The 22,663-nt window shown below is 41.3% G+C and overlaps 1 protein-coding gene across 1 annotated transcript in view; it reads left to right on the forward strand.

The window, feature by feature from the left end:
- The first annotated feature begins 5,939 nt into the window (after window positions 1-5,939).
- The window catches only part of Ush2a (usherin), a 673,376-nt gene continuing 656,652 nt past the window's right edge, over window positions 5,940-22,663 (forward strand). Inside the window, exons 1-2 of the mRNA XM_021165303.2 lie at window positions 5,940-6,415; window positions 9,968-10,133. Coding sequence (XP_021020962.1) covers window positions 5,940-6,415; window positions 9,968-10,133 — 642 coding nt within the window. The remainder of the gene's footprint in view (window positions 6,416-9,967; window positions 10,134-22,663) is intronic.

Raw genomic sequence — 22,663 nt, forward strand, 5'->3', positions numbered from 1 at the left:
CCTTCCTTCCTTCCTTCCTTCCTTCCTTCCTTCCTTCCTTCCTTCCTTCCTTCCTTCCTTCCTTCCTTTAACTTTCAGTTAATACACAGCATTCCCGGAAAACCCCCGGGGTGCAGACAACCTGCGCATCGCATCTTCCTTTGCTGAACAGCCGCACTATTCTGAGGGTCACAGCTCTTTGCAGAAACCTGACTCGTAATTATTGCTGATCACCTGTCTGGCTTGTGCTCAGCCTCGCGGTCGGTGCTCTGCTTGCCTGCTGCCTTTCACTGTGTGTTGTTCTCATTTGCGGCCCCACACCCTCCTATTTATCCTGCTCAGCAGCCATTAACTCGCTGGCCTGTTCCTGTCCCTCACCGCTCCACAGCTGTTACCTTGCTGCCAGCCTCAGATCTAGAAAGCCACTCTTGAATTCACCTGCCAGCCTAACTCTGGGTCCTTGCCCAGGCAGAGGAGAAAGAATGGACAGGAAGTAGATGGCCTGCCACATGCTATTGAAGGTATCACATTCTCCCTGCATCCAGGGCAGCCTGAAACATCAACGCAAAGCATTCGTGCCTCAGAGGAACACAATCTTGGATCATCGCAGAGCCTGCATGGATGAGTCACACGTGTTCAAACATTTCCAGCAAGCTGACAGAAGAGGAGCCACGAGGACCTAGATACTAAGTAAAACAAAAGCCAAAGATTCCAAAATTACCAACAATATGCTTTATGGTAATTTGAAAATATTCAGAAAAATACGAAAATCTGATGATCTACACCAGAGTTGTGGGTCTGCCGAATATTTGTCACATGGGGTAGCATTGTCTAAACTCCGTCTCTGCACTCAGGCAATTCTGTTATTTATAAACTCCCTCAAGGTCCACATTCATGTTTGCACTCTCTCCTTTTAGGAAAACCCCAATGACTGAGGTTATACAAAGCCAGTGTTCCTGCATAGAGTGCCTAGCCTAGATGAGGCTGACCTGTCTCTTCTCACTTGTGTGACAACTCCACCTATACCTCTCATTCTCTTAATGTATTCATGGAGTGATTTTCTCTGCCTGGTTTGTAGCATTGTCGAAAAGATTAAATAGGTAATCCAGAAAAGTTATAGTACTACCACATAGCAATTGACAAACTGGGGATCACAGAGACACCAAGAGTGGTGTTTCTTCTACACCCGAGGATGCTCTCTTGTGTGTGTGCTGTTACAGAAAAAAAATATTAATTATCATGCTACCGAAACAGAAATAGGACAGCCATGAAATCCAGTCACCACCCAAGCTCTTTACATTTAGCTACTCAGCACCCTTAGTGCATTGGTTATGGTATTCCCATCTTTATGGATGAAGAAGTTGAGGCCCAAAGAGTTTTGAATGGCCTATCCCAAGAAAGTGCAGCCAACAGCTGGCAGTGCCAGGCAAATCCTGACTTTTTCTGGTTGGCATTCCTAATGATGCATTCATCTCTCCTTTACAGTGCCAAATGGTGGGAGTCACACTTCTAACTTATTCTTACTAACTAGTACTTTTTTATTTTTATTTATTATTATCTCTAATTATTTTATTTATTTACATCCTAAGTGTCTCCTCTTACAGAGTTCTTATCCCCCTCCCCTGCCCATTTGCCTCTGAGAGGGTACCCTCCCTGGTATCCCTCCTCCCTGGGACATTGTGGGAACCAAAAAGGGAGCCCTGGGAAAGAGGGGGAAGGGAAAAGGCCCCTACCCGGCCAGAGTTTCCCTATTCTCTGGTCAGTCAGGCGTGGGAGGGCTGCTACCTACCCTATCCACTCATCTCTGGGTGGGCATTCCTCTATCCCACTCTTCAGGGGGTGGCCAAGGGGCAGCCCTACCTGGGGACTCCGGAGCTACCTTGCTAAAGCCCCGGAGTTATAGGAGAGAGGGATAAGGGAAGAGGTTCCTGACACTGACCAGAGTGCAGAGTGCGCAGTGGATCTTGATTGAGCAGAGACTCTCTATGGTTTAAGAGCTTTATTATAGAAATACATGGAGAAAGAGAGAAGGGAGAGAGAGAGAGAGAGAGAGAGAGAGAGAGAGAGAGAGAGNGNGGNNNGGCGAGAGAGAGAGAGAGAGAGAGAGAGAGAGGGAGGAAAGGCTAGAGAGAAAGAGAGTAAGAGAGAGGAGAGAAAACAAAGAGAGAGGAGAGAGTGGGTGAGAGAGAGGGGTAAGAGGGAAACAAGTAAGAGCGTAAGAGGTAAGAGAGCAAGGTGTGACTGCTAGGTAACTGGGGAGTAGTTTAGCCTGAAGGTCAGAAGCTTGGGCCATTGCGTACATGACTACTGACCATGCTTCTCTTGCGGGGGCTGTGGGGGTGGTAACTTAGTCAGGAACCAGAGTTCCAGGAACATATGGGAACGCCTACCATATCATGTAGGTGAATTATGACCATCAGGGTTCAGACCTCAGCTCAATTGGAAACCAGCCTGCAATTCCCCACAGGACATCAAGTGTCTACAGGATTAGGCACATCCTCTCCCACTGGGGCCAGACAAGGCAATCTTCTGCTACATATGTGCTTGGAGTCTCAGACAAACCTATGTATGCTCTTTGGCTGGTGTCTTCATCTCTGGGAACTCCTAGGGGTCCAGGTTAGTTGATACTGTTGGTCTTCCTATGGGGTTGCCATCCCCTTCAGTTCCTTCAGTCCTTCCCTTAACTCTTCCAATAGGGGTCCTGACCATAGTACAAGGCTTGGCTCATCCATGGATAGGTTGTTGATATTATCTTTAAAATATTTGCCAACCTGTTGGGACCAACAGTGCTATAGAAATTCTAGTCGATGGTGAACCCATTTACTCCAAATCCAATTTGGGGTAAATTTTATTCATGAGCAAGAGCTAACTGTGTGGCACCTGAAATATAAGCTCTTCCATGTCTTATTATATATAGTAAACTTTACCTGGATAGTAGGGGAATTTCTTCAGAGTTGTTTAATTGAGCCACAGTTTTCAGTAATATGTCAATAAAAAGGGATTGTGAGTTATCACAACATTATGTCTTTACATCAAGAAAAGCAGGTGGGAACGTGTCTACAAATGGTCTCACATTTTGCCCCTTCCTGCTATGTGTGTTTTCTGAGAGGTGACTGTGCCATCCCATGTTGAGGAGTTCACTGCTAAATCTTTGAATAGGCTCATGGGCCATGGGCCTGCTCTGACCACTAGATCATTTGCACATCAGACACTGGCAGAAGTCAGGAGAGAACCTGTATGTTACATTAACGGGAATTTTTCTACCACCATCAGAATGAGCCGAGAGCACTGTTCAGTAGCTGTCAATCTGGTTGCCATCAGGTTCTCTGCTGGCTCGTCCTCTCATGCCGGTCCAGGGCAGAATGAGCCAGAAACAGACAGCAAGCTGGTACTGGTGCCTGCCTGTGCTGCCCTGTGCACAGTGGCTTTCTCCTTTCTCTTTTCTTGTTCACATTTATTTCTTAGGCATTTATAGAAAGGTAAAGCTCTTGGTGTGTAACTCACTTGGGGCATAGCACTGGAGTGATGATACTAACCTGTTAAACTGAGACAATGAATGTGTCACTTCATTGTCTGCCTTTACAAATGACAGGCAGAGTGCCTCCCTGTGGAGCAGAGTTGCTAAGCCCCTGCTGTCTGTGTGAGTGTGGGAGAGCCTGCAGAGGCTGATGCATCTAATGCAGGAATGCCTTCCCTCAACCACCACTGCACTTATTGTGTTTAATATTATTGATTTATTTATGTTTGTATTCTTTGGTTTGTATGCATATTCATGCCACTGAGTGTGCATATGCATGCCTGTGTGTGTGTGTAAGAGGGTAACTTCCAGGAGTCTGCTCTCTCCTTCCTTTTATGGTCTGTTCACTCGGGATCAAACCCAGGTCATCAGACTTGGAGACACTAGCCTTGACCCACTGAGTTTGTCTGGAAACCAGCTGATGATACTCTCTATAACAGCTCTAAATGATATGTTAGTTTTCTGCACCGTGTCCTGTGTTATTTTTTAAGACTTAATTTCCAAAATCCACATAGGAAATTATCCATTTCCTATAAATTTGCTGTCTTTACACTAACATTCTGTTCTTAAAATTTTCCATCTACCTAAAGCACTGAGCCAAGGATGGGGTTTTGACCAAAGGTGACACAATCGAATGCTACAATGTTCTCAGGGGCTAGAAAGGAAAGACAACCGGGAAACAGAGAATCAGGAGTTTTCTCTAGTTGCCTTTTAGTGAGAAACACCTTAGAAGCATCGCCTACTTCTCGAGATTGCTGTAACTCTAAGAGTTTAGAGGGAACAAATTGACTCTTGGCTTTCCAGACCATCTTACACTTTTTTAAAAGATGAGACTGACAGGTTACAAAGGCTGTTGAAATCTTAGACTATTTTAATGTAGGATGGCATAATCCAGAGGACAGAAATGACAACTTTGGATGTATGTGCATACAGACACCACACATGAGCTGGCAGTCAGGTGACTACAATTTGGCGGCCCCATTAGTCCCTGGTTCCTTCTCTGGCTGGTTTAGAGTCTGTTTTCCAAGCCCAGTGTTTAGAAGTCCACGGTGTATCTTGCCTTAAGTAAGCAAGCACAGTTAGAGCAGGATGTCCTGAGGTGGACAAAGCCAAAGAGAAAATTCCATCAATTGGCCAGCCTCATGCTGGCTCCTTCCTCCCAAAGAGGGAGCATGCAGAACTGCAGAACGACCCATACAGTTGCTGTCTTATAGAATCAGGCCTTTGTGATTAAAGCATCGCATGGAGTAAGATTCATAAAAGCGGGGAAGGGGAGGGGCCTGGCAGGGTATTACAGGATAAGGTGTACTGCTACTTTAAAAATTAAGCATGCATGCCCCACCTGACTCCCTCCCACTGTACCAGCTTGAAAGCCTTGAAAGCCAGGACACCTCAGTTGCTGAGGGGCCACTGAACAGCCTACACTGAGCTACAGGTAACCCTTTTGAGCTGTGGGGAAGAGTAGCCTGAGTGACAAGTCTCACTCAGGGCCTTCATGCTGCCGGGGTCTATTTCCTAGACGTAATGGGGAGGGGGTGACAGCAGGGTTGCCAGGCAACGTGGGACAGAGGTCCTGTCCAGGAGCTATTTCTCACACTGAGGGGGGCTGGTTGAAATGCAATAAAGAAATAGTAACTCAGCTTATTTATCAATACAATTACTTACACGGCATTAGGAATCCATATTTAACCTCCAAATACGGAGTCATATGCGGAAACATTAACACAAATGCTTGATAAATATTAAGGCACAGGGCAAGCAGATGGTATTGAGTTTCTAATCAGCTTTGCTGTGAGCTTAAAGTAGCTGTGCAGGCTGGGATGAGGGGAAAGGCCCAGAGTGCTTAGCTTGCTGCACTTTGGGTAAATGCAAGTTAGCTCTGGTCACAACATATGGTGTTCGTGAAAAGGAGCTAAAGGATGCTTTACTGCATTAATTAGAGTGGGTGGTGCCAATTCTCTGGGGTCGAGTAACACCTCACAGTAGCTGTAAGCCTCTACAACACACAATCATCCATAAATACACAAACTGATTGTCCTATAGGTCGATGAGTGTGATTTGTCCAGTAATGTTCAGATCTTTGTCATATATATATATATATATATATATATATATATAGGTTTTTTTTTTTTGACTCTAAGTTGTGTGGTTCAGAATGGACTTTGAGAAGTTCTCCATTGTTTTGTAGGAGGCATCAGATCTTCACGCTTAGAATAAACTCTCGATTTCTTGTGTGTTGTTCACCAGGCACTGGCTTCGACTCATGTTTCTGTCCTCTCTCAGGACACCCTTGCTCTGCCTTCCCTGTGACAGTGTGTCTACAGTCTCCCCAAGATGAAACATCTCAGTGCTCCAGTGCCTTTCCAGGATTTCTGGTGAACAGTGCAGCCCTGGATCTTAATTTAGGAATGCTTCACTGGGTGAAGAATCCTTTTTTGTAATCATGCATTACCTGGCTCTCTCACCGGGCTTCCTGTGTTACACCATTAAAACATTGATCCTTGCCTATTTGGCTTCCGTATTGTTGTTGGCTGCCTCGCAGGGCATTTTCCCAAGGCTGGAGAACGTGGGTGCTTTCAGGAAGGTATCCACTATGCCAACCCATGCCACGTGTGGATTCCCAGGCCCCAGCACTTTTTGTCGTAGCCCGGTGGCGGCTGAGCATGTGCATCTGTGTAGGGAGAGGCTGTGTATCCAGGACTGCCCCTACCGCTCTGCCTCTCCTCCCTATACTGCCCTCCTAGAAGGCCTCCGGAGCTGCATCCCTGCAGACCACGGGGATCTCCACCCTTACTCCAGAAGCAACGCCATGAGCTTCATGTTCGGAAGTCACCAGAACTGCCCGTCTCTACGGGCTCCGAGGCTGGCAGCAGAATTTACCTTAGCTGTGTGGTTGAAGCTTGAGCAAGGAGGCGCTATGTGAGTAACACCAGCTGTTTCTAGTTTTCATTTGACCTAGAACCCCCGTGAAATGGGAAGTTGTAGAAACTATTGCAAGCTGAGGTCTCACCTAGAAATTAAGGTAACAGTACAGCTGTGCCCCTGTGGAGGCTACAGTTGAAGACCAGCTGCTGTGTTAGTCTTCCCTTTTCTGGCTCTACAATGTGAGTATTGTTTCCTGAAATGTTTTCAATCTGTTGAAAATGAAAATGGAAAGCAAAAATATTGAAATAGTTGCATCAAGGGGGGCAATATATCTGAACATACATCAAGTACATATGCAACATATATTATTTAGTATAACACACAATAGAATTATATATTGATAAATATCGATTATACCAGACTCATATATTATTTATTCTTTTTATTTCTCATAGACTAGCTGAACTTTTGGTCCTAGCCTTTGGAGTCTAGGCAAGTTGAGAGTACATTTGTAGCATAGGTGGCAATAATAAAAACAATTGTTTTGTTCCAAGTCTTGCTTAAGGTTGCTCTATACAAAATGTCCCTACTAGAAAATAAAAACTTTGACTAGGCAGGTAGCTTTCTGAAGGAGTAGGGCTGTTTTACTTACCTTTCTTTTCTCAATAAACATTTCACGTGACAAATCGAGGATATTCAACAATAGAGTTGAACATGCGGAAAGCACCCACCCTCCTCACAGTACAGTCTTTGACCTACGTGGTGTCCCCATCTTCAGAGGTTCTTAAGAGCTCCCCAGCTCTTGAGTCTGTTAAGGATGCCCTCAACGTGAATGGGAGTGAAGCTTCCAAGTGACCAACTTTGGTTGGTGCAGTCTCGAACTCTTCCTGCTGTCACCTCTTCTCTCAGTGACAGTTGACTACCATGCCCTAAGTAATACAAGGCCTGTTTAGAAACATCAGCAACATTTTGACTCATCTTTATTTAATTTACTGTTTACATCTTGCTGTGGATGTGTTTACATGTGTGCATGTAAGTGCAGTGCTTGTAGAAACCAGAGAGGGCTTTGAGGACCGTGGAGCTGACTCTGTGGGTGCTTACAAGACACCGATGTGGGCTCCTGGGCTCTGGGAGCTGCACTCAGGTCCTTTGTATGAGCATCAATCGCTCTTAGCCTTTGAGTATCTCTCTGGCTCCCACTGATCTTTTATTTGTTTAATATTTGCTTTTGCCATTTTCTTCCATGCATGATGTGTGTTCTAGAACGTGTGTTCACCCCATCTTTTGTCTCCTAGTAGTGTTGGGCACCTGCCCTTGGGACGTTTGCTTTGTGGGACTGTGTTGAGGGAACCTATGAAACAAGGAAGTCTTGCCTTCTCATGAGTGAGTGTGACTTAGCATCTTAGGTACTTACATTTCATCTGCCAAGGGAAGGTTCATCCTACATTTTACTTTTGTTTGAAGTTTAGAGTGAAAATAATTGCATTCTATTATCCCTGTTTCAATTGAGTCCCCTCCCCACCAAAAAAGAGACTTCTATGTTTTACTGCTGGAAATGTCAGGAAATTGAAGCTACTTGTCATGCCACCAGCATCTGGACTCTTAAAACACCTTTTCTAGTGTGCAGAGACGTCTCTGTATCAAACACCCCTTCTGCTAGCTTCCTTTCCTAATGATAAGATACTGGGCATTCCTAGAGGTGCTGGCATGAGGTTTATAGTTTTGGGGGATCTGTTGCTTGTATCAAGGTCATTTCATTCTTGATGCTAAAGCACCTATGGGAATTGGGGGAGTTTGGGGGTGTTTGCTCCAGATAAGTAAAACAAACAAAACATGGATTATCCAATTACTGTGTATTCAGGAGCAGAATAAATCCAGTTCCTAAATATTTTACTACCTGCCTCCGTCTCACATTTATTATCTACCAAAGCTAGAGTGTTTACAAGCAAACAAAATAGCAAGGGAGATAATCAATAACATATTAAGAAAAGCATTTTCAGCAAGCTTGGGGAAATAAGTCTGCGTTTGGTAAATACATTCCTATGTAATGATGGAATTCTCACTTGTAGATTTTATACTCAAGACAAATGAACAAAGAAAAACTCTCAAAGTCCCAGAGAAATAGGATAATGGCAGATTTTTTTTTCATGTCGGTAAATCACAAATATTCAATTACTAAAGCGTTAAAAATAGCCTGCAGTAGAATGTATGTATGTATGTATGTATTTTTAAAGGTTTTATCTAAAATTATTTGCCAACATTAAGAATGCCTTATTTTGTATTTTACCAAATGCAGGCAAAAAGAACAGTACGTTAGTGTCAATAAGGGAGAGACTGGTACTCTGCATTCTTAGTCTGTTTTCCAACTTGGGATAAACATATATGAAAGGGAAAGGTTTTTAAATGCTCCCAGTGAGGATAATTTTGAAACTTCTTTTGCATCCATTCTTGGGTGGTCCAACAGGACCTTTGACTCATGAATTCTCATGACTGATTTTGATTACTTTTGGGGAGGAAGTCTGTACTATCTCATATATACTTCAGGTCCCCAGAATCTGGGTGCTCTGATGGGAGGAGTCTCATTCCTACCTAGAGGGCAAAGCATGTTTAGTGAACAGGAAGGAGGACTGTTTAGACATCTTTGACCTGAGAAGAGAGTTTTGTGATCTGTGATGCATGCAGAGGTGCCTGGCCTGAGTAGATGGCAGTCAGGTATGGGAGGAGTGCTGGGTTCTGAAAGGCACCCCAGACAACCCATAGAGGAGTGACCTTTGAAAAGAATCCCAACCTGGAATGGTGGTGTTCACTCATCCTCTCAGCACTCAGGAGGCTGGGCCAGAGAGCCTGCAAGATCAAATCCATTAGGGGCTGTGATCAAAACCCAGTCTCTACAGTAGCGTAAGTGTAACTCAAGACCTAGAGCCTTCCCAAAAGTTGTTTTATGTCATCAAAATCCTACTCAATCTTACTCTTGGAGAGAAAGCTTCAGTCCAGAATTACTACACCATGTCAATGTCTCAGCTGGACTGCGGTCACGGAAGACATAGGTGGCCATCTTGCAGACACTGCTCCTGGCTTCTGGCCAGTGCATGATAAAGACGAAGAGACAGTGGTTGTTCAGTCTTCATTTCATTCTGGGAATCAAATAGAGCAATTCTGACTTCAGGGCTAATAACTCAGAGCATTCCATGGACTCCAAATTCATTTGACATTAAAAGAAGAAAGATTTGCCCTGGTGATTCAATACCCATGTGGGAATCTGGTGTGTCCTACCACTTCCTATAAAAGGAATAGCAGGGAACTAATGGGCCAGTAGCCTAAATGTTAGTTTTCCAGTAGGATGCTACTACTTTACTTTCTGTCATGAATCTTTAATGAAGGGTGTTGAGGCTCTGAGGAAAATATTGTAAATAAGAATTCCATTTTTTTTCTGAAGTAAAATGACTTCTGTTGGAATAAGGTTTTCTGGGAGTGTAATGAGATTCAGGTACTTACTCATAGCACACCACTTTGGGTGGGGCTGGGGTCACTTTAACAGGACAATGCCTCAGCTTGCCGTTTTGCTTGGACGCTGACCTTTCCTGTCTTTTCTGGTTGCTTCCTTAGGTGTGTGATAGAAAAGACAGTGGACGGGCAGATTGTGTTCAAAGTTACAATATCTGAGAAAGAGACCATGTTTTATTATCACACAGTAAATGGTTTGCAGCCTCCAATAAAAGTAATGACACCAGGGAGAATTCTTATGAAGAAATGGATTCATCTCACTGTGCAGGTGAGTAAAATAAAAAATATTTAACATTTGGTTAAACACGGAGATCTGTCTTCCTGTCTTTTCCTTTAAATGGCACCTACCCAGAAAAGCTAAAGCTGTATCTAAATCCTGGGTCTATGTAGATGACAGTGAAGGAGGACAGACATTTCAGTGACCTCATGGTGTATCTGATGATGTGTTAGCAGTTTCTCCCCCCCAAACCCCTTAAGCTGCTGTAAAACTCTCAGCCCCAGAGCTGAACAGTAATGATGGCTTGAGCACTAATCACAGGTCCAGAGAATTTCTGTTTTATTTGGTCCCTGCATTTTATGTTTAGATGTTAAGCCCTTTAGAGTCCAACACTGATCTCACAAGTTGTGGCAGGCTTTAAATCCTTGCTCGGTTCCTACAGCTGTCTTTCTCAGATAGTGTCTGTTGATGAGAATGGAACTTGGCTGTTGCATTAAATCGGTGACCTTAGAACTAGTGAACTTTGCACTCGAGGCACTCAGAAGGTGTTATATGATCATTGTCGTTGTCACCCACCATTTGGGAGAAACTTCCAGGCCGTCAGATGCTGAGATTGCTGTGAAATTTCTGGCATTTGCAATGTCTAGAATAGAGACAGACTTGCCTTTTCTTTCTTCAGGGCTTCCCGTGTCTCAGTACTGCCAAACCCACTCTTGATTTTCAAACCAGAGGGAGAGCATGCTCCATTTCCCAGGACTTGCTCCCATATGAGCACTCACCCAGAGACCAGCAAAATTCCTCCCCGCATTTTATGGAAATGACCTTTGACTTCAAATACACATGCATGCACGTGCATATACATACATATAGATGTGAATATACTTTTACACATATATATTTATGTATGTCTATATATGAAGAAAGCAAGCATATACTGTGTATCCATATCTATCTATCTATCTATCTATCTATCTATCTATCTATCTATCTATCTATTTACATGTTTTCTGATTATAACTATGGAAAATATAATATTTTTGCATACCAGTGCAGTATCAACCTCTAAAGGAAAATACACACACACACATCCACAATTGGTGAATTGGTTTTAGGAGGGTATTCAGAAAGTTTTCATACCTACTCTATGTTTTTGGCTAGAAATTGAGCTTAGTTCATATGGGTGATGAGGATCAGGGTTCTCTTGTGTTTCTGTGCCACTGATATAGGTGCAGAGAGTGGATCCCACCTAACATCGGCTCTGTAGTGACAGCTGGACTCCATTCTGGCAATCCTCAGTTGCTAATGGCTTAGTAATTAACAGATAGGGAACCACTTGTCTTATTTCTAGAAGATGCCCATTGTAACGATGGATTGGTGCCACCAAATTAGGCCCTAATTTTTAAAATGAGGACATAGGAAATTTTATATCAAGGGACTTTGCAGACAGTGCCAAAACATCAGTCTGTTTCTGGCAAATTTTGGTGTCTGCAACAATGAAGCCGATCTTTCTAGTTGCCTTTGTCTTGGCTGACATGTGGAAGTGGGCAGAGTTTTAGCAGACAGTAGTTCTTGAATACTTTAAGAGGCAAGTTCCAAATGCAAGGAGGTAGCTGTGTCTGAATGACTGTCACCGGAGCCCAGACATACGGGGGCGCCACTGGAGTCTCACCATCATGTTTATGCATGTAGGTGAAGTCACCTGTCTCCCAGTTTAGGTAACATTTTGATTTTAATTCTTCCCCTCTTTAAAGAGTAGCATACTGATGGCTTAAGATTATTTATTTATTTATATTTCATGGGTATGAATTGTTTGCCTGCATTTAGTTAAATGCACTTCTATGTGTATAATGCCAAAGGAGGCCAGACGTGGGTATCAGATTTCCTAGAACTGGAGTTGCTGGGATTAGGGACTACCATGTGGGTGCTGAGAACTGAACCTCAGCCCTTGGAAGAGCATCAAGTTGTCTTAACTGCTGGGCTGTAACTCCACTTTCAGACCTGATGACTTAGTGAAACTGCGTATAGTTTAAACTGTTTGTCTACCGAGGGACAGATTAGTCATTATGATTTATACATGTTTTTTCTTTTTTCTTTGTTTTAAATTTTTAATTGAGTTTTTGAGGCAGGGTCTTGACTGGCAGCACAGACATTAAGCTGTTGCCTAGACTGGCTGCAAATTGCCCAGCTCCCTGCTTCTGTTTCCTAAGTGCTGAGATTACAAGCGTGCGCCACTGTGCCTGGCTATTAAGTTTTTAGAATAAACTCACTGGACTCTAATTAAGTCACAAATGAAAACATCACACAGCCTGATTAATGACGCTGATTAAGCCCTTGCCCATTCCCAAATCCATACATGTCACTGAACCTCTCGCTGTCGGAATGGCCATTCTGAAGCACTAGGCTTCTCTTAGGGTCTTAGATGTTCACTGTCAATTATATTTTTATTCACTTATTGGCAACAAAAACAGAAAGCATAATTAGATTTATATCCTCTTTCATGACTGTTGTGCCTGTTTGTTACAATGTATAAGCTATACAAAACACTGGACAGAATTGTAACATTCTAACACTTCCATGTGTGCATGCAACATGCTCTGATCATCTTTTCCCTTTTAACGTTTGGTCTTGTATGTGTATACAAGTGTGTATATGTGTGTGTGTGTGGGGGGGAGGGCAGGTATCCGTGAGAGCCAAAGAAAGGGATCACATATCCTGTTCCATCACGCTCTCCATCTTGTTCCCTTGAGACAAGATCTCTCACTGAGCTGGGAGTTTGGCTATTGGCTAGCATGCTTGAGTTAGTAAATCTCATATCTCCATTCCTGACAGCACGCACACTAGGCCAGGTGCACAAAACCATGTCTAACTTTTTGTAGGAGCTGGGGTTAGAATGCAGACCCTCACTTTTGCACAGCAATCTTGCTTTTTTACCCAAGGAGCCAGCTTCCCAAGGGTCTCCATTTTTCTCCTGATGCTTCTAACAGCGTGTCTATTAGTTTGTTTGTTTCATATTCTACATATGACAGTATAATGTCTGTCTTTCTAGTCACTTTTTGAAAATGATGCAATTATATCATAATCTCAAAAATTACAAAAATTAGAGATGACAACCAAGTACCCACTATAAGAGAATAAAAGCATAAAATAAAAAGAAAATCTCTCTCAAACACAAAACCAACCAACAACAAATTAGTATATATACACATACTCTCGCATCCAATCGACAACAAAATTATATGTGCACACATCTGTCAAAATAAATCAAAGGGACTAAATACTATTGCAGGCATGGTTGTTAATACTAAAGTAGATATTCACTTCTCCTACCCTGAGCTTAGCTGTCTTCTCAGGCTAAACACTCCTTGAAGAGAACAAAGCCTGAGAGATGTTCAGCCTTTCTCTTGTATGTGATGCTGCGCAGTGAGTCCGTGGGAATGGCTTGCAGTAAGACCTGACTGGAATACCTTTCTTTCCCTTCTCAGTAGCGTAAGAAACCAAACATATCTTGGGATGCAGCTTACTTGGGACAGATTGATAATTTCCCCCAAGTTCCCAGGACGAGCCTGCATGGGACTCTTTCTTTCCTCTGAATCCCAGGTTCCTGGAGAAAGCCCACACAAAGTGGCAGAATAGCCAACCCACCGAACAGAAAGCGCTTCCGGACTTCCTGCCACCCATAACTGTTCTTTTTGTTTTGTGGCCTTGTCTTTGTATGCATTTGTGTAGTCATGCCTAATCCCTAGCCCTATTTAGCGGGCCCCTGAGGTACCAACCATTTCAAATCTTACCTGATATGTTCTTCAATGAGCTCGCTTCAGCGATGTTTCCCTGGGGCTCCACTGGGCCACTCGGTAGATGTTGGATAGCACAGCACAGTGCTACTTTCTATGAGCTTCAAAGAAATGTGACTGTGAACTTCTCTCTCAAAGCACCACGGGTGGTGAGACCTTCTCAAGACGGTGCCCCATGGCAGCAGCATGTGTGCATGTGTGTATTTTCAGACACATGGGCGTGCCTTAGTCACTAGTTCACCCTGAAGCTGCTGGGTCGTGGGAGTTCAGATAACCTGAATTCCACATGTCTCCATCGTGAGGTTTACTTCCTGTCTCCCCAGAGCCTCTACCTTCTAATGCTTCTCCTTGATGCTGAACCACCGTGGGTTCAGCGCTCGCTCAGGATTTCCTTCCCTCTGTCCCCGTGACTTGTGTTCCGCGGGTTCATTTAGTGTCTGCTTCTCATGGACAAAATGAGAATATTGAGCAATGGAGATGGCACTTGTCACCAAATATGATACCATTAGTTCAGTGCCCAGGGGTCTGCAGAGGGAAGGGAGAGAAGCCCGTCCTGAGAGTTTTCCTCTGAACACGTGCAACCTGCCTTCCGGTCATCAAATGCAAACCATGGGATGAGAGTTATCCTGTGAACACGTGCAACCTGCCTTCCGGTCATCAAATGCAAACCATGGGACACACGTGCACACATACAATGAATAAATTCATGATGTAAAAAGCAATTTAAGAACTCAGAATGTTAATGTCCCCAGAAAAAAAATTTAAATGCTTTTAAATGATTAAATCCCTGGGCAATAAAGATACCAGGAAGGGCCAGCAATAGGAAACAGAGGAGACCTAATATCTTAAATACACACTGTCCTAGTGATGGCGTCTAGTGATGGCTTCATCAGCATTTGTGTGAAAACCAGCATTTTGAGATTAAAAACTGTCAGAAAATGGGAAGTTTGTAAATTAATATTCATGCAGGGACTTCAATCTTAAATGGTTGATGATTTAAAATTTGTTTTGGGGTTTAATATACTGGCCATTTCAGATTATGTAATAAAGAAATTTTATTAAACCATACTTTTTATATTGAAACTCAGAACATCAGGTCATGATTTCATTAAGCAAAATAGGGATAATCTTTGTAGATCCTTAAGGGCTCAATACTAATATTGGATTCATATATATTGTCATTACTATAAGAGGTATAATTTTGGAATATATAGAGGAATTTTATTGAGTATTTTGTTGTGGATTGGCAGACAATACTACTTGGAAGCATTTAGCTGCATGCTACCCCAATCTTTTTTGCTGCATTTAGCCCCAACTGTCCTGTGCAAACTGTCTTTGCCACGTAAGTGACTCACACACTTCATGGACCCTAAAGCTCCAAGGGGTCACCAGTCGAGTCTCTCTGGAAACCATGCTGACTTGGAGTAGGCAGCTGACTGGGTGTCAGGGGACTGAAGCCTAAGGGACTGTTTTAGCTATGGGGCTGTTCACATGGTCTACGGCATCACAGAGGCTTCTGGGTACACAGACCAACTGAGTCCCAGAGGAGCCTAGCCATGACAGTATGAAGAGGGGCATCTTGATATGGTGTGGAAAGAAGGGATTGGTAAATAAGATTGAGCAGCTAGGAAGAGGTGGAGAGGGATTTTAGGGCCCCAGTTTGTTTGTGAAGTATGTTGTTTTGATTTATGTCTTCAGTTTGAAAAGGGAAAACTATTGAGAGCTCTGGGGATAGATATGCAGTTTAAGAAACAGTTTGTTAGACTAGATAAATGAGTATTCCAGCCTTGGAGTACTTATACATATGCACAATTAATAAAGCTATTTAAATGCCCCTGGTGATGGGGCCAGGGCATGGAACAGGGATGCCATGGAAGCGCCCTCAGATGAGAAGCTGTCTAGCAATGTTCACAGCAGTTCTACCTTGACCCTCACCCCCAGTCAAGGTCTCCCAACCATACTGATCCTTTGATGATTCTTATTGATTCTGCTCATAACTTCATGTGTCTAGTCATGCATGTAAGCACGTGTGGGTGTTAAACGTCATCTCTTCAGGCAGAGACATCTCTAGCCATTTGGCCAGCACCTAAGTGAGTTGAATTTTGGGGGTTATTCAGAGCAAAGTTAGAACAAAGAACTTAGAAAGCTTCTTTGGAACAAGGAGTTCATGGTGAGAATGATGCTCTGCGGTGTGGTTTGTGTACAGAACATTAACCGTCTTCCATGATCTCATCGCAAATGCTGACTAATGGTACCGCATTGACTCAGATGATTTTCACTGTAGAGTTCAGAAAACATGGGGCCCTCAAGAGTTAACACAGCCTGCCCATATACAGTATTAAATTCATTTGGCTTCAAAATAAAATGTATAGATTTCCATAAGGGCTGTAAATATGGGTTCATGGTTAAGACAGTGTCTTGTTCTTACAGAGGGCCAGCATTTGATAGCCAGAACTCACAATGGGCAGCACACAACCGTATGTAACTTCTCTAGCTCAGGTGATCCTGTGTCTTCTGTGATCTCAGAGGACACCCATGCTGACACACAAGCATGCACATAAGTTAAAATGAAATATTTTAATAGTGCAATTGCCATAAAACAAAGTCATTTTAAAAATCTAAAGGGTTGTTTTCAAAATTCTGTGACCAACAAGAGCAAAATGCCACAGGAACTGAAGACTCGATTGTAACAGAAACATAATTTTGATATGTTTGTAGATATTCTTACACATTTACTATATATATATATATATATATATATATATATATATATATNACACACACACACATACACATATATATATACACACATATACATACATACACACACACACACACACATATATATATATATATATATATATATTTGTTGTTTTACATATTTATACATCCTTAGAAAGTGTCTATACAGTTTAAAGCTGTATCTCTCATTTCTGTAAGTGACTTAAATGTACAACAGGATTATTTTTATGTAAAGTACCACTTACCAGTTCTAGCACAAGTCAGTGTGGAAGAGATGGCTCAGTGTATAACAGTATTTACCACCAAGCCTAGCAGCCCCAGAACCCACATGATGGAAGGAGAGAACTGACCCATGTAAGCTGTCATCTAACACTAGTCTTGCCTTGGGATATATATGTGCATGCAATAATGTGTATGCATACACACACACACACACACACACACACACACACACCAATATTTCCAAAGGAAAGAGAAGTAATAGAAGGCTTACTGAGCTACCTTCTCCCATAAGCCTTACTTGATTATATCTACTCAGCCATTGCATGGTTCAGCTTTATAATGGCTTGATATAGTTTTGGTTGAAACTATATAGCACATTTTAAGTTTTGATCTTTCCTGGGATAGCTATATACGATACCTATTTTGTTGGGATGCTGGGCAGTTATAGTGAGCTGCAGCTTCCAGTTATCCATAGGATTCTAAGAGTAACCTGTCCATATTCTCCAGTGACCGGAAGACAAAGATATTCAGAATGCATCCTCACCTCCACTCACACTCTTTCCACCTGGATCCTGGATTGCTGACTCTATTGTAATTATAACATCTGCATTTTCAGAGTTTGTATGCATGCAATAGGATACATCCAACCAAGCTGTTACATAGAGAATAAACATTCCACATACACAACATACAGTGTCAATGCCCTTTAGGGCAGGGAATGTGTTGTATCTGGGAGATGCAGAGGCCAGTGGCTTGAGCAGAGCAGGCAGAGCATAAAGCATGGTGTGAAATGAAGAACAGTAGATCAATGAGGCTGCACATTAAACAACATTGAGTGGGCTGCAGTTTCTTCAGCAAGAGTCTGCAGATACGATGGGAAGTGATGGGGTGACAGGGTGAAGAGAGACATACATCCCATGGGTAGGTTACATTTTGCTCAGCACTACTAGACTATAGAGAGGAAGAGCCATTGATCCTGAAGACAAGAGTGAAGGTAGGCCACTGTAGCCCAGCTGAGACAGTGCTAGCTGAGTGAAAGAGTCAATGGTTCATATGCTGAGAACAATTTAGGTATGAAAATTAGAACCTTCGTTGATAGAAGGAATGTAGAGTTGACTGATTCTGATATTCTGGTGTGTGAAGTTTCATGAAGTCTAATTTATCCAAATAGAAACCCCCAAAATAATCATGTTTGTTATTCATAGCACAAGCTGGGCCCCATGTCTCAACCATAATCTCCCCCTTTGGAAGACATTAGCATTGATAAGAAACTAACATTCCCCATGCTCATGGGCTGTTATGTCCTCACTGGCCTAAAATGAGGCCTGGGTGTGATTTCCACCTTGAAGATCTTACAAGAGTGTAAGAAAATACAGAGAGCAGAACCCAAATGTAGGGGAACTACCAACTTTAAGTCAGGAATATTGGGAAAAGTACTTGAAGAAAGAGTCACATTAGTGAATTCTCAAAGATACAAGGCTTTCGGTTGGTATGGAAGATGGAAACCAGCAAATTCTATCCAGAAGAAGCAGGGGAGTGAAACATGAAAACTCAAACTGGTGATAGGTATCAGTGAGAGATACTGAGTTGTTTAGAAGTTTATCATTGTGTCAAGCAAAAATAGCTAAGGACAATTAGCTCAGACACTTAAAGCATTAAAGAAAATTTTGGTGGGGGAGAATATTTCTTTTGATGCATAATTTATGTTTTTATTAATGGATTTTAAACATGTTTAGTAATTTTTATCATACTGCATTGCCATTATTAAAATTATAAATACTTAGACTATATGATATACACACACAAAATAGTCTTGTTTAGCTCATGTGCATAGCAGAACAGCACAAGACCCACTGTAGTGTTTACCTTGATAAGTTTGAATGTCATCAAGATAATATTTTACAGCAAAGACATGAGACCAATGAGATAATTTCTACTGGGACACTTCTAATCAAGACATACAGAAAGCCATGAATAAATTAACATTTAAACCTAGAAACTGATATTTGAAGATGAACTTACCTCTTTATTTCTGTATGAGAATGGCTAGCCCTTAGCAACAGCTATAAAATATATAATATATATATATAAAAGAAATACATACAAATATTGTGCTCTATGTTGATTCTGTATGGCACTAAAATTGAAATTTGCAATAAAAAAGTGTTTTTCTGTGTCTACTTAGTTTTGTTTTTATTAAACAATGTCTAGTCTTGAAAATGCCATCATGGTGATTCTGTCAAATTTATAATGGTTCACATCCGATGATGGTGCTGCTTAAACCCGTTCACCGAATGGAATTGCTGTTCTGAGCATCTTCCCCTAAAAGCCAAGCATAATAAGACTTGGGTGATTTTCGCTCTTTTGTGGGTAGTTGTTTTTGTGCCCAAAGGGCTAAGCAGTGCCATCGGTTGTACATCACTAGACAGAGCAGTGTGCACACACCCCCAGGGCGGAGCTGGGCTCATGGTATGCAGCATTTCACAAAGGAATAGAAACTATGGCTGTTCTTAAACACAGACTTGAATAGTTTTATTTCCCCATCTATTTTCTTTGGTATTTCTCTCTTAAATACAATATTCTAAATTATTCAAGGTTTCTATATGGGTTGTATCCAAGGCTAAGGAAAAAATAGATTTAAAAGACATGTTTCCAAGAATGGAAAAGTTTTAATAGGTCAACCTACTTTCAAGTGATCTATTTATAAATTAATAAGTGTTTATGATGGGTATAGAATGTTCATCCAAACTATATGTTTGAAAAGTAGAAAAATAAATAGATGTGTTTTGTTTGTGCCTAGGATTCAATGACTTTTGTTATGGGGGTTGGAGAAGAGTAGAAAGGGGCAGAAACCAAGGAACTTAGGGCTCAAGAGCAAAACATAGGGCCATGAAGAGAAGCCCAGGATCAATTTCTCATGCCAATGCAAGCATGAGGGAAGGAGCCACGAGAGGGTTGATTATGTGTGTATGCTACGTAATTTACAGTTGATTTCTGGGAAAGAAATCCCTGGTGTTGTTCTAGTTATTTGGCAAGAGTGTTCCATACAAATAATTTAAATGAGACAGAGTAAAGGAAGGTTGAAGGGATGAGCTACAAGTGAGGTGAATTCTGTGACCTCACACCAGTGGACAAATACTGACTCAACTGAATAAATTCCTTCCAAGACTCCCCAGGATCACACACAGAACACATCAAAGCATGTGGGAGATAGCCTTTCATCAATATTGAAGCAACACGTGTTGTGAAAATATCTGAAAACCTGGGGACTCGCAGGTTATGAAATGTAGATATTGAATAGATACTCCTCTGTGTTTTTGTTGATTGATAATTTAATCACATGTATTTATGGGATACATCATGATAATTTGCTACATGTGTGCACTGGGTGAAGATTGAATTGTGCTAATTAGCATCTCAGGCTGTTAATAATTTAATTAACATAATTCTATGTATTTATGAATTGGAATGTGATGTTTCAATGAATGCATACAATATATGTAGCTCAAATTGGGATGTAACATTTACATCTCCTCATGTTTACTATGTATTTAGATTTGAGCCCCTTTCCTCATTACACAACACTTGATAGGTTATTGTGGAATTTAGTCACCCCACTGTGCTGTAGAATACTAGAAAACGGTAATTCTACCTACTTGCAGTTTGATCTCTTAGGCCTTCCTTCCTCCACCCCTCTGCCACTTGTAATACTCATGACTACTGTTTCATATTCATATCTCAATTCTGAGTGTAGTGTTCTTGTATCTGATTTGTTTCATTTAGCCTGATGTCTTACAATTCAATTAATTTTACTACAAGGATAGCATTTTTTTCATGTATTAGAAGAATTTCAATGAACATTAAATGCCACATTTATAATCAGTCCATATCTTTATGGGTGTCTAAGTTGACTGTGTATAACATACCCAGAAGTGAGATGGCTTGAACTTCCAATAATTCTATTTTGATGTGTGTGTGTGTGTGTGTGTGTGTATGTATGTAATCTCTCTTATATTCTCCATAATGGCTTTACTAATATATATTCCTACCAAAAATTTAAAGTTTTTTCTCACATTCTTCTCAATATTTTCTAGTTATTTTAAAATATATCATAAACTAATGTTAATTATAGTAATCATGTTATGCTAGATAGAAAAAAATTCCTCCCTATTTGACTATATTTTGGTCAAATTATCCATTTGCTTGTTTCTCCTCCTCCTCCTCCCAACTCATCCAGTATCAAGTAATTTCTACCCTATTTTTAACATTTCATACATCAGATGAGATTAGGCATGTTCAAGGTCGTGATGGCCATAGGCCTATCTCTATATTATGAGACCAGTGTTGCTGTCTATTATGGATAGTTGAGAGTGTATGGTATTTTTCTTTCCATTAGCTTATTTTATCTAGCATAATATCATCCATTTACATCCACACTTTGCAAATCAGTTTAAAGTTTGTTCCACTGAGTAACATGCAACCAACCATGTGGACATCTTCCCCGTTTATTTAGAAACAGGCTGGGTGGTTCCCATTCTTGACCATTGGGAGTGGTAAATAAGAATAGGTGAAAGGGCTGTATCTTCTGGGCTTCCTGTGTGGACAACTGTGCTATGTGCACGACTGTGCTGCATGCACAACTGTGCTGCATGCACAACTGTGCTATGTGCACAACTGTGCGATATGAAATATAACATTGATTGTTCATCTGTATTCTTCTGTTTCCCTTGTAGCATTGGCTAAAATTCCTACAATTATATAACAATATAATGGTATCAATATCCATCTTTATTGTTCTTGTTCCTTATTTCAGGGAAAGTGACTGAGTATCTCATGACTAAATGGGATGCATGCTGGAAGGACTTTTGTAGGCATCAGTGTCTAAGTGTATAAAATCTATCTCCTATTTCTTTTAGCCTGAAATATCATTAATACTAACAAATTTCAAATACATTTTCTGAATATTATTTTTGTTTAATAAATGCACTCACAAACTTTATAATTTATTCAACTGTCTAAATTTAAAAGAACCCCACTCCTGGTAGAAGGATGATTATAACATTTTGTTGACTTTAAAGTGTACCCATTTATAATAGATGATATAACACTGTAAAGTCTAACTATACACAAACAACAAAGATTTGGTGTTGATCATTGTACATCTAATTCCAATTATGAATGAGTTCTGGGTTTGGTAGAGGCTTCTCATTTCCATGTCTAATCATTCAATCACATAACTCCTCTTTAGCCTGCCATTGTGTCAATGACATCAGACACTGATGGATTTTCAAATATTAAACAAACACTACATAACTGGAACAAACCCTACTTAATCCTTTTCAATAATTTCATATGTTGCTGGCTTTGGTTTTTGTTTTAATTTTCTTTTTCTTTTTTTTTAAAGATTTATTTATTTATTTATTTATTTATTTATTATATGTAAGTACACTGTAGCTGTCTTCAGACGCACCAGAAGTGGGTGTCAGATCTTATAATGGGTGGTTGTGAGTCACCATGTGGTTGCTGGGATTTGAACTTCGGACCTTTGGAAGAGCAGTCAGGTGCTCTTACCCACTGAGCCATCTTACCAGCCCTTGTTTTAATTTTCTTAAAGTAGGAATTTAAAGTCAAGAACCTTTTGTTTTTTATTATTAGCACTGGATTTGGCATTGTGCTATACTCCAGTTATATAATTTTAAGGTTTGCACCATGCATATTTTAGTGTTCTGCTGTTCTCCTTCTCCCTCTCCCCCTCCTGCTCCCCTTCTCTCTCTCTGTCTCTCTCTCTCTCTCTCTCTGTCTCTCTCTCTCTCTCTCTCTCTCTCT

This window comes from Mus caroli, chromosome 1 (assembly GCF_900094665.2).
Source record: "Mus caroli chromosome 1, CAROLI_EIJ_v1.1, whole genome shotgun sequence".
Taxonomy (NCBI): Eukaryota; Metazoa; Chordata; class Mammalia; order Rodentia; family Muridae; genus Mus; species Mus caroli.